The sequence below is a fragment of the Dendrobates tinctorius genome, unplaced genomic scaffold (genome assembly GCF_039654945.1).
Source record: "Dendrobates tinctorius isolate UK_male_01 unplaced genomic scaffold, ASM3965494v1 ptg000038l, whole genome shotgun sequence".
NCBI classification, from domain to species: Eukaryota; Metazoa; Chordata; class Amphibia; order Anura; family Dendrobatidae; genus Dendrobates; species Dendrobates tinctorius.
This window is the reverse complement of record NW_027361706.1, coordinates 9,653,116-9,667,730: the sequence shown is the minus strand read 5'-3', so window position 1 is coordinate 9,667,730 and position 14,615 is coordinate 9,653,116. Positions and strand designations below refer to the sequence as shown.

The 14,615-nt window shown below is 44.0% G+C and overlaps 1 protein-coding gene across 3 annotated transcripts in view; it reads right to left on the bottom strand.

The window, feature by feature from the left end:
• DCP1A (decapping mRNA 1A) overlaps positions 1-14,615 on the bottom strand; it is a 68,572-nt gene that overhangs the window by 20,415 nt on the left and 33,542 nt on the right. For all 3 annotated transcript variants that reach the window (XM_073574180.1, XM_073574177.1, XM_073574179.1), the window contains exon 5: positions 2,334-2,460. In XM_073574180.1, coding sequence (XP_073430281.1) covers positions 2,334-2,460 — 127 coding nt within the window. The remainder of the gene's footprint in view (positions 1-2,333; positions 2,461-14,615) is intronic.

The window sequence follows — 14,615 nt, the reverse complement described above, 5'->3', positions numbered from 1 at the left end:
TAAAAGAGAAAATTACAAAAAAAAAAAAATAAAAGAATACACAGTACTGTGCAAAAATTTTAGGCAGGTTCCGGGTAAAAAATAAAAACAATGTCAAGTATTTGGACTTCTTTCATGGTCATCACTTCACATTCTGTAAACTGATTAAAAATACTATTAACACTTCTACAGCATAGGTTTCTCAAACCTGCTTACAACTTTCACACAATGTTGTATCTTAGGTTAAAAAAAATTTAATAGATTAAAAAAATATATATAAGTTGGAAGAAGGCTTGACAAAAGCAATGATAATAGAAGGTCAGGAGAGGAGACATTTCACCTCTGAGCAGTCGGGAAAGGAAGCGGTGAAGGCCACAAAGATGGCAGAATTAAGACACATCACTTGCTGCATATACTGTTATCCAGCCCTCAAAATCACAACCTGCTCTCATCCAGCCAGTATTCGACACTCACATGTAGGATTAAAGTGTACTTAGAAGTGTAGATTAAGTCACTTGGGCCCTTAATAAATCTCTTGCTGCCTTTGTGGACATGCCAGGCTGTCATTGGGGCCAATCTTGTGTGGGCGGCTCATCGGGATTATTTTATGATCCATCTGGAAGGGTGCAGCTAAATAAGCAGTTCCCATTACGGGCTTGTGGCTTAATTACTAGAAGTGACAGTGCAGGGATGAGACTGGTGAGCGCAGGGCATGGATACATGGTGGACGTGTATGCTGTACGGAGGATAACAGCAGGGAGGCGAGAAATGGACAAGAATCCTCATACACCCCAAAACAATATGGGATCAGAAAGAGGAACACTGATCACACCTAGAAGAAACGAAATCTGGTAATAGAGTGTGAACAATCTGAAGACCTGTCAACATGCTGACCCAGGCGTATTAATTGGAACCCAGTGCATGGACTGGCCAGCAGCTCTCCCGACCCGAGCCGGACAGCCGCATAGAAATATATGAAGCCGTCACTTTTGGGTAGGGAGCGCCGCCGGCCAGTCCGTGCGCTCCCTTCCTAGTTATATGGTCATTAACTGCACACATACAATCGCTAATGTTGGCTATAAAATTGGTCTCTGAGGTTTTCCTCTATTTTAATAAGAGGACCTGTCACTTTCCAATTATTTCTAATTGTTTTACCAGATGTAAATGCCGCTTTGCTCCTGCAACCAGAATGTTTTATTTTTTCTGTTCCTGCGCCTCTCAATTTCCAAGATATAGGCTTTTCTTCTTTGTATGTAAATCAAATCATTAGCCAAGTGGGTGTTGGCCTAAATTTGGTTTCCTTGAGACCTACGTAGTTATCAAGACTAGAGTTACATACAAGGAAGATAGAGGGCCATGTCTCAGGAACAGGGAGGTGCAGGATCAAAAGATGGGGAAAAAAAAAAAAAACGACTACGAGATTCAGGGGGAACAACTGCATTTTCATTAGGGAAAAAAAAAATATGGCAAGTGAAAAACCCTAATTAAAAAAAAAAAAAAAAAAAAAAAAAAAAATAGACCTTTCACCAGTTTGAACATGTCAAACTAGCCCCATCATGGAACAGTACATACCAGACCTAAGTAAAATTACATTTTTACTTTTAAATTTCTCATCTCTGTTGCGGAGACGATAGCTTAAGTTTAGGTGATAAATTATGTAAAGTTCAGAGATTTGTTTTTTGGGGTGTGTACTTCTTCCCCTGCAGGAGGTTAACCTATCACAAGCAGGAGGTGACATACAGGGGAAAAAGGAACACAGCCTCCTTTCCTCATTGATCTTCTCCAGCTCCTGAGTAGAGATACAGCAGTGCGGATTTATGTATCATTACAAACACTTCCAATTTTCATTTCATGGCAGTCAGTGTGGTGGGAGGATTGAAATGGTTTACAATGATACATAACTCAGCTCTGCGGTATCTCTATCTTCTATGGTGAACTGTAAATGCCAGTCAAGCATCATGCCTGTTTCTGCATCCAGATCCTCCCTTCATTCATTCATAGAATTTTAAAAGCACCAATTGCAATCTCCTATCTCAGTAATGGGAAACTGTGTCTTCAGTGAATACAGATTTTACCTATGAATTGAGAGTGAAAGATCAATCGAGGAAGTAAAAGCAGCAGATTACTCTGATATATTACAAAGATTATTTATCTCATATGTACTATTCATCTAATAAAACCAGCAGCTACGTTTTAACAGCTTACTGCATACCAATTATACACTGGCTGCATGTTACTTAACATGCTCCCCTAGTGCAGGAAGAATTTATTATTTTACCTCTATGCCAGTAATTTGCAGTGTAAGCAAAATAGAAAATTCTATATTTCGGAACAAACAAATAAAGTGGAGTCACCTTTTCATACTCATTCTTGGCCTTACTCAGCATCTCCAGGATATCTATAGCTCCAGTATTGCAGCCAATTATACCACCGATTGGGCTCTTCCGATTCTTCACTCTTGATGATTCCTGTTGCACCACCCTGGTAAAAAATAAATAAGTCAGAACAATAAAATATTTTTTCCAAAAGGCAAATGACATAGGGAAATCTATACCCCAGTTATAGCTGGTAAGATTCTAGCGAATGCCCTTACATTCCACAAAAAAGGTCTTCTCATCACTGTGAACAAATAGTTGAAGAGGACTTATTTAACCTAGCTGATAAAATGATACCGAGATCCTGATTACAGTGATGTGTCACTTGCTTTGCTACTTGCTGCAGTTTTGATAAAATCTCGGTTTTACCTATTGAAGATCTAGCGGTTCTCTTGAATGCTGAGCTCTGTATAACCCCTGCCCACACTCCTGAGTGGCAGCTGTGCACAATGTGCATAGGCAGAAAGCTGCTAATCAGTGGCAGGGCGGAGTTATACAGAGCACAGAACTCTGACACGAGACAACTAGTCCTCTAGTGATACAAACCTACAACAAGCAGCCCAGTAAGTGACATATAGCTGGAATCAGAGTAAATAGCAGAAACCTGATGACAGATTCCATTTAATGAAAATAGTCTACACCCACTAGAACCATGCAAGGGTATTTAGACTAGGACAGCACAAGTCACGCAACATTCAACTGCAGTGTCACACTGCAACTTTACTTCCTATGGCGTCGAGCTCAAACTTGTGACTTCGACAGCTGCAAATGTTGCTGAATGTGTTGGATCCTCCGCCGCTTGTCGCGCACAACTCACTTGCCATAGACATCAATGCAGCTTAGCTATGAATTGGGCATTTCTTATAGCAAACTCCCTGCTGTAGAATAGTCGCAGTGAAGCCGCACATGTGTTTTTTGGTTGCATGACCTATATGAGAATTGCTGTCGCAGTGTAGCCTCAGCCTAAAAGGGCATCAGAACCATAAACAGGGGCAGTACAACAAGCTAGCATAATAAATAAATAAAAAAAAAAAAAAAAAAAAAAAGTAAAAAATTATTCCAAACTAGGAGTACAAGCAAAGCCTGGGGCAAGTGTGCCCCACGTCTCGTCTTCTGGAAACACTAACGGGATTATAACAAAATTACAACCTCAGCTTGCAAAAAAAAAAAAAAAAAAAAAAAATTGTCCGCTTTTTTTTTTTTTTATGCACATCTTGGACATAGTCCAGTAGAAACTGATGCCCAAATCTTCACCAACTCTAAATATAGGACGTCACTAACCCCATCTGACCCTTCCAGCGCAGCTTCTGCTTCACTGGCTAAACCCTCCCAGGCCCAAAACATAGCAATGACCATACACTACTCAACTCAGTCACATCCCTCCTCTGTAATCCTCTTCAATAAAAGCGCTATTAATCAACAAAACAAGCTTTGTACGTGTGGAGTGGAAGCCGAGCGGCTCTGTCACGTCCGAGGTCCTGCGCAGGACGGCTCCCGGCAGCGCCAAAGGATGCCATCCATACGATTCTTCAACGCGTCACTCAATCAGGTCACCATTCCTGCAGGTCCAAAAACGGTCTACCAAGGTTGGGAATTCCTTCTTAAGACCGACTTCACAATATTTCCCAATTCAGATTTTGCAGGAGTGAAGAAGTGAATTAAAAGGAAACCTAAAAGATAATTAGGTTTTTCAGGAGACGCGTCTAGTAACATCAAATGATAAACTCCAGATTGACCCTCTAGAAAACAAAGAATCTCGTATCAAGCCCAGTCATCAGAGATACAAATCAAGTAATATAAGGTGGGAACATGGCAGAAAAACAGCCTGACCTGACCCGGCAGCATCTCCCGCCACCTCCATGATTTGATAGTCCTACTTGGTATAGCCATGATTGGACATTAAACTTGAATTTTTAGATGGCATTTATTAAAAATTTACACATGGTCTGGAGCTACTAAGTACACCTTTGGAGGCTATTGGAAAACAAAGCGAGTACACTGAATGTGCCATAAGGCGAAAGCCAAAAACAAAGGAATTGTAAGAGGTGGTAAGAGCACAGGAAACAAAAGCAAGTGCACTGAATGTGCAGTACGATAGGGCTAGCCCAATCACTCCGGGACTCCTCAATGACCCCGAGCTCTAACATCTTCTTCACTTCCTGGGCAATGACTTGTCTCCGAGCCTCCGGAATTCGATATGGTTTTAGCCGTACCCGCGCCTGTGGATCAGTAACAATGTCATGTTTAATTAGGTGAGTCCGGCCAGGAAGTTCCGAGAAAACATCTGCTTTCCTCTGTATGAACTCCCTGGTCTCTCGTTTTTGGCTTTCGGATAGCGTGTCTGCAATACCCACTTCTGGCGGAGCTACCTGGGGGTCCTTTACTTTAGAAGGTGGTGCCCCTCGAGGCCCATCCTCAAGGGCAGCTCCTGCCACCAGACTCTCCCTGTCCCGCCAGGCCTTAAGCAAGTTTATGTGGTATATTTGTTCGGGCTTTCTCTTGTCTGGTTGGTGTATCTTATAATTTACTTCACCTATTCGTTCCAGCACTTCGTATGGTCCCTGCCATTTCGCAAGAAATTTATTTTCTACGGTAGGTACCAATACCAACACCCTGTCTCCGGGTTGAAAGACTCGTGTTTTAGCCGCTCGGTTGTATACCGTGCTTTGGGCATGTTGTGCGCGCTCTAAACACTCTTTAACTATTGGCATAACTGCTGCAATTCGGTCCTGCATAAGTGTTATGTGTTCAATTACACTGCGATAAGGAGTCACCTCTTGTTCCCAAGTCTCCTTGGCAATATCTAACAGGCCTCTAGGACACCGCCCATAAACCAACTCAAAAGGTGAAAAGTCTGGAGGATTGGGGTACGTCACGTATAGCGAACAGGAGGTATGGTAGTAGGGCATCCCAATTTCTCCCGCCCTTATCCACCACCCTTTTCAACATTCCCTTTAGAGTTTTGTTAAAGCGCTCCACCAAACCGTCAGTCTGAGGGTGATATACTGAGGTACGCAAATGGGAGATTTTTAGTAGTTTACATAAATCCTTAAGTATACGAGACATAAAGGGGGTCCCTTGATCCGTAAGTATCTCTTTCGGAATGCCGGTGCGGGAAAACATATTAACCAGCTCCTTTGAAATTGATTTCGCATTGGCATTCCGCAAGGGCACTGCTTCGGGATAACGCGTGGCATAATCCAATACTACCAAAATGTACTGATGTCCCCTGGCAGATTTAACTAACGGACCGACTATATCCATTGCTATCCTCTCGAAGGGTACCTCTATTATTGGTAAGGGCACTAAGGGGCTTCTAAAATGTGACATAGGTGCGGTCAATTGACACGTAGGACATGACCGACAGTACTGGGTCACTTCTCCCACTAGACCCGGCCAAAAGAAACGTTGCAGAATATGGTGTTTTGTCTTTTCTACCGCCAGGTGTCCTCCCAAGGGATGTTTATGTGCCAACTCCAAAACTACCTGGCGAAAGGACTTGGGTACCACTAGTTCTACCACCACTCCTCGCACCTTGTCTATGTGATACAGCATATCCTGCTGCACCGCCATGTGTGGGAACTCGTTTTGAGCCCCTAGGTACAATGGTCTTCGCTCGGAGACCTTTATGTTTTCCCACGCCCTTGCTAGAGTAGGATCCTGGTGCTGAGCGGTCCCGAACTTACCAAGGGCCACCTCAAGATCAGGCATTTCTAAAACATCCTCTAGCTGGTCTGCCTCGCCTGCATACACAGCCAGAGGAGAGTCCGCAGATTCTAGTACTTCCTCTGAGATGATTTTCTCCGTCGTCTTGCTGCAATGGTTCAGGGGCTAGCTCCGGAGTACCGTCTTCAACTAGAGGGTTCATGCCACTTTTGAAGTTCCACAAGTCCCAAAATAAGGGAAAGTCTCTCCCCAGGATTACAGTGTCCCATAGACTTTATGACTGCCGCCTGATGTCTTTTGGTCCCTACTGGCGTGGCAAGAGTAACCCAGGCAGTGGGGTAGTTCTTAGTATCCCCATGGATGCAACTAATGCCCACTGTTCAGTTTGTTAGGGCGCTTGAGTCCACCAAACTGGCATGTACCAAAGTTACTTGACTGCCGGAATCCAAGACGGCATTCACACTATAACAGTCAACCTCGACGTGGCACACGTGTTGTTCATTTCCCGTGAGGGTCTCCGCCACACAGACTGACTGCACATATAACGAAAGATGCCTCATAGCGTTACAATCCATTGGCTCTGTAGTCATTGGGCAGTTAGCTGCTACATGGCCAAGCCCGCGACATCGCCAACATTGTATTGGCCCTTGCCTCCTCGAAAGAGATCCCAGACGAGGTCTGCTGGCTTGATGTGAGCCCGTACCACCTCCATAGTCCTTCGTAGGTCTGCTACCCTTCATTGTGACGCTCTCTTTTGAAGATGAAGTAGGTTTCGCAGGACTCTCCAGCGATTTCTTAGGGAGTCAGTGGGGTGCTAACGTCCCTTGGAGTAGGCTTTCAGAAGCATTGTAGCGTTCGACCATATTCATCAACTGGTCAGCGGTAGTTGGGTCACCCTGTCCAACCCACCTCTGGATATTAGCTGGTAAGGACCGCAGGTACTTGTCTAGAAAAACATGCTCCACCATCTGTGCGGACGTCAAAGCCTCTGGTTGCAGCCATTTTTTTACTAGATGGATGAGATCATGCATTTGTGAGCGGGCTGGCTGATGCTCCACAAAAGTCCATAAATGCACCCTCTGTGCGCGTACATACGTGTTTACTCCCAGCCTTGCCAGGATTTCGCCTTGGAGTTTGATATAGTCCATAGCATCCGCTCCACTCAGATCGTAATAGGCCTTTTGTGGATCTCCGCTCAGAAATGGAGCAACTACCTCAGCCCAACTGTCCAGCGGTAAGTGCTCACGTTCTGCAATACGTTCGAACACGGTGAGGTATGCTTCCACATCATCGTCTGCGGTCATTTTAAGCAAAGTCTTCTGTACGGCTTTCTGCGCACTAGCAGCGCTTTGTGCACGGTCTCCCTCATCTCGGGGTTGCCGAACCAAGGCCTGTTTTATTGCCTCCAACTGCATCTGGTGTTGCTGCTCCAGAGCCTTCTGGAAGCAAGTATTAGTCTGCTGTTGTTGCACATTTGCTTGCAATAACTGCTTCACTAGTTCCTCCATATTACTGGACGGCTCTTCAAAAGCGCAAAAGCTTTCAGCCAGGACATACACAGCGTTTTCTCTGCAGTCACAGTCCAGCAGCCACAGTTGCCCGCATTCGAAACACCATTTGTGGGAACAGATAGCTCAGCTGGGATCTTTGCTTTGGGACAAGCGTGTGGCTATGGAGTCACTTCAGCAGACTAGCAAGTTCCACATGAATATGAACACGGTATATTTATTGTGCACACTTGTTATTCAATGTTACACATGCCAAACATGAAATAAAACATCTAAGGCCGTCTGGCCACTAACTAACAATAGCAGGCTAACTACAAAATAAACCTATATAACAGCAAACAAGTCCATGTAATCTTACTGTGTCAGCTCCCAGCTCAGCAGACGAGATAGACTGAGAGATCCCAGCTCCTCCTGATTATATCAGCTGGACCAGTCAGGACACCAAAACCTGGATTGAATTAGTGGAGGGGGAACTACCAGTCCTTTCCATGCTGATCACTAAGGAAACCAGGACTGGATTACAGTGAAATAACCTGGCTTCATCATCAGTACAGGGAGACATATGAAATGAAACGGGAAGAAACATACCTGTTTTCTAGTACCTCTCCCCTTGGCACCTCACAGTGCCTTAAGACGAAACCCAGAAAAAAAAAAAACAAATAAATAAAAGGAAGTGTAAGCGGTGTAAGAGCACAGCTCGTACTTTAGAGGTTTGCACCAATAATGGGCACAATCATTGGGCACCTGCGGCAAACGAAGTAAGGGCACTGAATGATTTTGGGGTTCGCCTTATGGTACATTCAGTTCACTTACTTCGTTTCCCATGCTCTTACCACCGCTTACACTTCCTTTGGTTTTGGGGTTCACCTTATGGCACAAAGGAAGTGTAAGAGGTGGTAAGAGCATGGGAAATAAAGTGAGTGCACTGGACGCGCCAATGAAATCCAAAACCAAAGGAAGTGTAAGCGGTGGTAAGAGCAGGGAAACGAAGTAAGTGCACTGAATGTACCATAAGGCAAACCCCAAAATCAAAAGGAATTGTAAGCGGTGGTAAGAGCACAGGAAACAAAGCAAGTGCACTGAATGTGCCTTAAGACGAAACCCAGAAAAAAAAAAAAAAATAAAGTGTAAGCTGTGTAAGAGCACAGCTCGTACTTTAGAGATTTGCACCAATAATGGGCACAATCATTGGGCACCTGTGGCTTTCACCCCTTCAATAGGCGCTGGGCTGCAGTAACGGAGAATGCTAGACAGCGCATGGAGCTGTGGTGTTCGGCCTCCATACAGTGTACTTTAGGCAGGTGTGGGATTTGGCAACAGCTGATTGGTGTGAGGACCCCACTGATCGGATATTGATGACCTATCCTAAGGATGTTACTGTGCGCTACGCATTCTCTCTCACTTCAGAGTAGTAAAAAAAAAAAAAAAAAAAAAAAAAAAAAAAGTGAACCAGATGGAATGTGTGTGTGTTCCGCTGAAGTTTTCAGCATTTTGAGGGTAAAAACAGAGGTGCATAATAGAGTCAAATTTTAGGTGAACATTCAAGATGAGAGTCGCTCTCCTTTTATCTCTCAACATTTGATACTTAAATGGCATGTTGAAGTTTACACTGGGGCAATGCCAATGTATATGTAATGTTGCTCAGCTTACGTTGCTCAGTGGCACGTGGACATACACATCACTAATGCACCATGATGACGTGAAAAACATGCAATTTATCTTCCGTGAAAAGTATAAAAAAAAAAAAAAATAGTGAAAGGAAGCACGGCCTATTTATCTGACTGCAATGGATGGCTGTGTATATAAACCTCCCTTTGACCCTCCTGGGACTCAAAAGACTTACAAAAAACTCAATCTCAAGGAACCATTAATGTGCTCTCTAAAGGATCGGTCACTAACACCAGATCCGTGGCTGGTTGACTCTTGGTCTCTCCATCAGGCGAGCCCTTTTTCAAGGATCCCCATAAAGATTTTTTCATTTCCTTGTGTTCTCTTGAACAACTGTGGCACCAGTCCAATCTTTCATAACATGGAGATACTAAAATTTAAAAACTCGTGTGACAACTACTTGTCAGTCCTCCATGGCACCCATCAGGACCAATACAGTGCGAACTTCCATGGAACTTGTCCGATGGAATTTTGGGCACCTCTGGTGATTATTAAGCCCCAGTGACGCCTTTGTGAGGATGTAGGGTCCTGGTAATCACAAGAGGCACCACCCATGACGCTGGTTTTCAAGTGATGGCTGAGGAAATTCACATCACATTGGTCCGGTTGCGCTGCCACGGCTAACTTAAAACGCCTTACCATGGTCCTGCTAACTTTTTTGTTCAACTCTACTGTATATATACAGAAATAGTGCGTCATACACTTTTAGGAACTACATCTCTTTTACAATAATAAGTACAGAAACCATTCACAAATATCCCCTCCGATGTAAGGAATATTGAATAAATTATACATTCAGGACAATCCGTTTTGCTGGCGAGCGCCACATCCCGGGCAGCTGGCAGATCCATGCTTTCCAAATCTATTAAATGCTAGGACCAAGCGTTCTGCAAAAAAAATATATAAAAAAAAAAAAAAACTAAACTGTAACAGTACTAACTGTACTGTAAACTGTAGATGAAACTATATAAATAAAACTTAAAAGGGGTCGTTTGGTACTTTTACGTTGATTGCCTATCCTCAGGTCATCAATATCAGATCCTGGGGCTGGGACATCCGGGAACCCCATGCCGATCAGCTCTTCCCAGGATAAATATCAGATCCTGGGGCTGGGACATCCGGGAACCCCATGCCGATCAGCTCTTCCCAGGATAAATATCAGATCCTGGGGCTGGGACATCCGGGAACCCCATGCCGATCAGCTCTTCCCAGGATAAATATCAGATCCTGGGGCTGGGACATCCGGGAACCCCATGCCGATCAGCTCTTCCCAGGATAAATATCAGATCCTGGGGCTGGGACATCCGGGAACCCCATGCCGATCAGCTCTTCCCAGGATAAATATCAGATCCTGGGGCTGGGACATCCGGGAACCCCATGCCGATCAGCTCTTCCCAGGATAAATATCAGATCCTGGGGCTGGGACATCCGGGAACCCCATGCCGATCAGCTCTTCCCAGGATAAATATCAGATCCTGGGGCTGGGACATCCGGGAACCCCATGCCGATCAGCTCTTCCCAGGATAGGGGATCCACAGCACAGTGCCGTCAAGTGTGTATGTGGCCGCGGCCGGGTGAAAAAGGCTTTGGTGTAATCACCAGCTCTAGTTGGGTTGAAACGCCGAAACGGAGCGGTGGCTCAGTGGTTAGTACAGCGGGGTCCTGGGTTCACATCCCACCAAGGACAGCATCTGCAAGGAGATTGTATGTTCTCCCAGTGTTTGCGTTGGTTTCCTCCGGGTTCCTCTAATACTCCAAAGACATACCGATAGGGAAGCTATTGTGAGCCCCAATGGGGACAGTGATTATGATGTCTGTAAAGCGCTGCGGAATATGATGGCGCTATATAAGCAAAGCGTAATAAATAAGGTTAGTCAGAAAGTATGACATGGAAGTAAATTACTTGAACAACAAGGACAGCAGTTCGAAGGAAAAGGACACACTCAGATCTAGCAGCAGTGAGGAAGGAAAATGCCTGGACTTACACTCCCCATAATGAAGCCTGCATTGATGTAGAGCTGTGCCCACCCAAGGTTGTGCCAACAGCTGCATGATTTTATGTGCTCACTACCCAGAACACCAAGGCAGCAGGCCAAAGATTGCCATTCCTTGCTAAACAGTTTTTTTCTTCCTTTAGCTAATAAAATTGTGTTAAGTTTCAGTCTGCGATTTTCATTCAATCACTTACAGACTGACTAAAAGCAGTTTGCAGCTTAATGCAAGTTTTAGTTTTTTATCATCCGAGAGTGCCTCTCCCAGTAATGCAGGCTGGATAAGTGATCTGTGCGTATCTAGGGTGCGCCATTCTCCATTAGCTTATAAATCAGCAAAGCTTCTATCCTGCACTTACTTTCTCTGTATACACAGCCTGTTTTCTATGTCCTCTCTGAGACCATATCTGTTCACCTCTGTGTGGAAACTGGTGTACATCCTTCTTCCCCTCTCTGCTGCCATGTCTAACAGAGAAAGGGGGAGAAAGCAAAAAGCTGCCAGAACCAGTTTTGCAGATCACTTACCGGTAGCTAGATAAAAGGACTTACAGACTTTCTACAGTAGCAAAACGGTAGAAAACTTGCAATGAAGACCATTTTGAAAGATTCACAACTTTGTAATTAGGAAGCAAATGAACAATACAAAAAAATATAAACATGTGCCAAGGTGTACATCACCTTAAAATTACATGAACATTGGTGAATTTGATTCAGTATGCATAATGTTTCAAAAGAATATTAAGAGGGTTGTCAAGGTATACAAAAAGCACGATTTCCTACAAAAATGGCACCGCAGGTGTTAGCACAGTGTGTGGTGCGGCTTATCCTCTTAATTCAACAGAGCCAGACAACAATTACAAATAAAGCAAATGTTATGAAAGAGTGGTAACTCACTCAGCAAAATAGGTATCACACTAAAGAGTAGAACTGACCCTGCCAGTTCCTGTACAGACTACAGAACCTAACACCGTAGTCCCTAGTGGTTCCTGCATGAGCTGAGATAGCCTTAACCTCAAACTAGAAGATAGCAACTCAGACCTATACTGACTGAAAGGCCGTCAAATGCTTCAGGTTACTCAAAAGAAAAAAAAAAAACAAACACTGAGAACAGTGTGAAAATTACCAACATAAGGTGAAGTGTGCTGAAATAGCAACAGATTGCAGAGTGAGTGAAACAAACCAGGAAATACAAAATAAAGGATCTAGTACGTACTGACGGAAAATATGCCGCCTACTTCTTAAATAGAAACAGAAGATAGGTGTAGGGTAAAGCTCATAAATAAACCATAGCTGATCTTTCACTGCTTGGCTTAAACTACAGCAGTATGGCTGGACATCCAAATGAGACTATCAGCAGGAAAAACCAGCACGGGAAAAGTATATAAAGCTGCACCCGAAAGGTGATAGGGCAGACAAATGAGTAGATGAAAATGCCTGTTATCCTTGCTGCAGTCTTTTTAGGGTAACAGATACAAATCACCCGGAGAAAAGGCGCATCTGCTGTGGCTCGGCGGATAGAGAAGCCAGCCACAAAGAACAGGTTCAAAAGGTTCAAACCCAGAAGCTTGACAGCAAAAAGGTTTTTGTAAATCTGGAGAAACCGTTTAAACAGGTATGGTGGGCTCATTGTTCAGATCCTAAATCGACCAGACATGAATACTTTGTGGGAACCCAATGTGTATTTGGCTTGGATCCAGTGTGGAATTATCCAGGGTAGCAAGAGTCCATTGAGAAAAGAAGGTATTGTGTGTAGGGACGTCATGGAATAACGCAGCCCTATTTATGGACTCCACTTCGGTTTGATGCACAACCAAACTAACAGGATACTTTTATATTTTAAGCGTTACTCAACATTCAAAATTCCGTGATGACTTGCAGATTGGTGGGGATCCTACTGCATAGAACATCGCTCCATTCCATGGGACATTTCAGAAGTTTGCATGCATTAATTTTCTATGGCTCAGTAGGCAAAACCCATGTATAGTGCTCGGCTATCTCCGACACTCCCATAGAGGATGAATGAAGCAGTAGCACGCACCTCCATTCCGATAGATCATTGCAGAGCCCCATCCTTGGGATTGTTGGGGACCCAGAATTCTGCAAGTAATCACACAGAGGCTAGATGACATTAAAATTTGCTGATAACTCTTTTGTAGTGATGACCGAATGTGCTCTGATAAGGTGTTATCTGAGCATGCTCGGGTGCTATTTAAGTATCTCAAGCATGCTTGAGTAATACATTCGAGTCCCCGAGACGGCACGTCTCGCAGCTGTTAGTCACAACACATGTGGGGTTTGCCTGATTGTTAGGCTATCCCCGCATGTGTTGTGGCTTTCTAAGAGCAGCGAGACATGCAGCTATGGGGACTCAAACATTATTCGAGCACGCACAAGATCCTTGGATAGCACCCGAGCATGCTCAGATAACACCTTATCAGAGCACATTCGCTCATCACTACTCTTTGGGTGTTTTGCAACAAGAAAAATAAAAAATCCATACAGCTATTTAAAAAAAAAAAAAAAAATTTGCAAAGCAACGAGTGTAAAATGTATTGGCTAGCGTGTGGCCGACTATGAATCAGCTTCTGGAGATAGATCAGCTTATAGAAGGAACAGATTTGTATCTGCTGTGCCATGTGCTCGATATAAATCATATATCATCAGCTACAAAAAAATTCATCAAGACGATTATTTCTTCCAATTCGGATAAGGAAGATGGGACAAAGTTAATTGGGAAAGCTGTAAAAATCTGTTGTGCATCATCTATCATGTAGAAGCAAGCAAGGCCCTTTCAAGCCAAAGCATGTACTGCAGAGCAAAAATTACCCTTCCAGATGATCAAAGCATTGCCGAATGACGAACACAATTACCAGAATTAATTGAGCTTCCTGACTGGGAGCATAAGCATCTGGTGCCATATGACATCCCACTAACTTGTAGGGATATTGGTTCATTGCGGAATCCTTCATTCAGTTCACATGGAATTACCGACTTCTAAGCACCTGAAGATTATCTTCTTACACTACAGTAATAGCTGCACAATGTCAATATTTTCTTTTTTTACCAGAAACTTGGAACAGTAAAAAATAAGGTACTGTCACAGTGTGAGAACACTCTTACCTTCCTGTTCAGGAAGACGTGTCGCATGACATGATCTAATACTAGAGATACCAGGGGTGCTGAGGTAAGAAGAGGCTGCTCACACAGTTGTCCACCCTGTCTCTCTCATTTAATACTAGAGATACCAGGGGTACTGAGATAAGTGGCGGCTGCTCACACAGCTGTCCACCCTGTCAATTTGATCTAATACCGGAGATACCAGGGGTGCTGAGGTAAGAAGAGGCTGCTCACACTGCTGTCCACCCTATCAATCTGATCTAATACCGGAGATACCAGGGGGCCAAAGCAATAAGGGGTTGCTCACACTG